This window comes from Pteropus vampyrus, unplaced genomic scaffold (assembly GCF_000151845.1).
Source record: "Pteropus vampyrus isolate Shadow unplaced genomic scaffold, Pvam_2.0 Scaffold187, whole genome shotgun sequence".
Taxonomy (NCBI): domain Eukaryota; kingdom Metazoa; phylum Chordata; class Mammalia; order Chiroptera; family Pteropodidae; genus Pteropus; species Pteropus vampyrus.
In genome coordinates, this window is record NW_011888968.1 from 615,117 (window position 1) to 617,927 (window position 2,811).

At 56.4% G+C, this 2,811-nt stretch overlaps 1 protein-coding gene across 1 annotated transcript in view; it reads right to left on the reverse strand.

The window, feature by feature from the left end:
• KCNQ1 (potassium voltage-gated channel subfamily Q member 1) overlaps nt 1-2,811 on the reverse strand; it is a 318,108-nt gene that overhangs the window by 167,110 nt on the left and 148,187 nt on the right. The window contains exon 14 of the mRNA XM_023537362.1: nt 1-109. Coding sequence (XP_023393130.1) covers nt 1-109 — 109 coding nt within the window. The remainder of the gene's footprint in view (nt 110-2,811) is intronic.

Genomic DNA, 2,811 nt, shown 5'->3' on the forward strand with positions numbered 1-2,811 from the left:
GTGATGGGCGCCAGCAGCGTCTCCCCTTCCAGGTCCAGGTCCTCGGTGAAGCTGTTGGTCCTCACGAACTGGGGCGTGCTCACCTCCAGGAGCATGGAGCTCTTCTTCACTGCGGGGCAAGGTGCGAGGTCGCCCGTTAGCACCACGGGGCCGGCGCCCACCCCAACCCCCTACCCCAGCCGGCGACAGGCCTTCACGCCCCGAGCCTCCCCACAAACGGACGGGCTGCCCACTGGGCCTGGAGTACGGATCGTGCCGGGAGCCTCAGCCCCAGGATCTGGGGGGTTGCGGGGTTAGGACGGCCCCACGTGCCCAAGGCTGCGATGGCCGAGGTGCAGTCAAGGGCCAGCGATGCCACCTCAGAGCCAGATCGGGCGTCTGGGCCTCTCCCCGGGCTCACCCCTGAGAGTCAGGTCAAGAGTAAAACACAGACAAGCCCAGGTCTGGTAAAGAGACGCCGACCCCACCACCAGGCTGTGGCTGTCATGCGGACGGTGGCCTGTGTCACACCACTGACGGCCAGGGCAGTAGGACTGCTGACCACGGAGTCCATGGCCCAGGAGGGAGCAGTGGCCACAGTGCCACCCACACCCACAGGGAGACACGGGACGCGCCCTGACTCCCCGCGGTAACATCCGGATTCCCAGGCCGGCCCTCGGCGACCTGCCACAGGGGCTCAGGGCTGAGCAAGAACACGTAGCAGCCCCCCGACTTGTCCGGACTCACTTTTCTTCGGTTAAAGTTTTTATTGTAAAAGGATTAAGTAGTCGTAAAAAGGAAACAGACACGTGAAGACCCTCCTCCCCCAAGGTCGTCAGGGTCACCACCAGCTGGACGCCCAGCTCCTCCGCCACTCATCACAGCAGCCACCAGCTGGGACTTGCTTTTATACACACGAGACGCTCTGTCCTTGTCACTGCGACGCGTTCACGTCACTTTTCTCCAGGCATAGAGACGACGACCTAAGTAGTATTTAGTAGCCGCGTGCCGGTCCTGGGTTGCGATCTGCCACAGGTAACAGCCATTCCATGTCTGATGGACACTCAGGCTCCATCCGCTTAAAGCCACCACCTTAATCGGGGATGCACCTGATTCGTGTGAAACCTGCACACCAGGAGGTGGGGGCGGGGGGTGCTTCCTCGACAACTTTATGTTGCTGGGTTGTTTTCCCAAGAAGCTGTAGGCTCCGGCCTAGACTCCCGCAGCGGGGTGTACACGTGTCAGCTCCCCACACACCCCCACCTCCAGCCGGCCGCTGGCAGCCGCCGCAGGGCCCGCCAGCCTGGTGGACGTCTGGGATGCTGGTTTTCCTTCTACACCAAGCGCCTTTTGTGGCCTGGAGGCATCTGGGTTTCCTCCCGCAGAAGTGTCTGTTCATACCCTTTGCTCATTTCTGCTCGTCAGTTTGTAGGCATCTCTCACACGTTAGCGATGTTAACCCTTTGTCGTGTGAGGCGCAGGTGTCTTACCCCGTCTGTCTTTGGTGTTTTAATCTCGGTCATAGGAAATGTTTCGTGTTTTTGAAGTGGTCTATCTAGCTTTTGCTTTTTTGAAAAAGGGAGGTTTGCTCACCCAAAGTAATGCAACTCTCTCCTAAATCTACTTGTAATTTAAATGTAGAAATGTGTGTGTAAGTATCTAAATTTTAACATATTTAGCATTTATTCCTAACTATGGAAGATCAACGATGAAAAAGTGAAAATATGAAAGGTATTATATGTAATCTTACTAAAAAAAATAAATAAATAAAACCAAAGTAAAACATAAACTAAAATTTCTTGAAGGAAACATGGGAGGAAATCTGTGGACCTTGCATTTGGCGATGAGTTTTGAACTATCACACCCAAATCTCGGTCTGTTAAGGGACACCATTTTTGAAAAATTGGACTTTATCAAAACTAAGAGTGTTCGTTCTGGAAAAGATGAGCCTCAGACTCGGAGGACGTGTTTCCGTGGCACCTGTCTGGTCAAGGACTGGTATCCAGGACATAGGAAGAACTCTCCCGACCGACAGCAGGAGAGCAAAGCAGCGGATTCCGACGGGTCCCGAACGAGCGCGTGGGAAGCCGCTCCGTGCGGTCGACGCCCGCAGCCCTTAGGGAGGCGCAAACGGTCTGCAGCGAGCACCCGCTACACTGTCACTGGGGTGGCTAAGAATTTTAAATGGTGTCAATTTTGGATATTTGGGGAGACAAGTTCCAGCCTTCTGACCTTACATTTAAAAGAAAAAGAAAAACCGCAGACGCCTGATTATATGAAGTGTTTGCAAGGACGGGGAGCCACTGGGACTCTCGCCCGTGCTGCCGGCGGATGCGGGGAGACGCTGCGGCCGTGCCGGGCAGAGGCAGACGCGCTGCCCGTGTGACCCCACGGTCCCTCTCTCCCGCTGACCCGTGCGAACTGAAAACGTACATTCTCGAGAACTCGCCCATAAGCGTGTACGGCAGCTTCGCTCACGAAGGCCCAACCTGGAAACGGCCGATGTGCGCCTGGGTAGCTGCACCGCGGATAAGCGCCCGGCCTGCACGCAATGGAACGTGGCCTGGCGTCACCAGGTGTGACCTGAAGTGACCCACGTGGCAACGCGCAGGAAGCGCAGATGCGTTTCGCTGAGCAGCGAAAGGCCGCACATCCTGTTACCCCACTTAGACGCCGTTCTCGAAAAACGCAAAACGACAGGGACATAAAACGGGTCAGTGGCCGCGAGCGTATAGCAGACGGGCAGGACTCAACTTCAGAGGGGTCTCACGAGGGAGTTTTTAGGGCTGCGCGTGCGCCCGGGTCAGACGAGTAAGTCCGGGAGCGGAGACC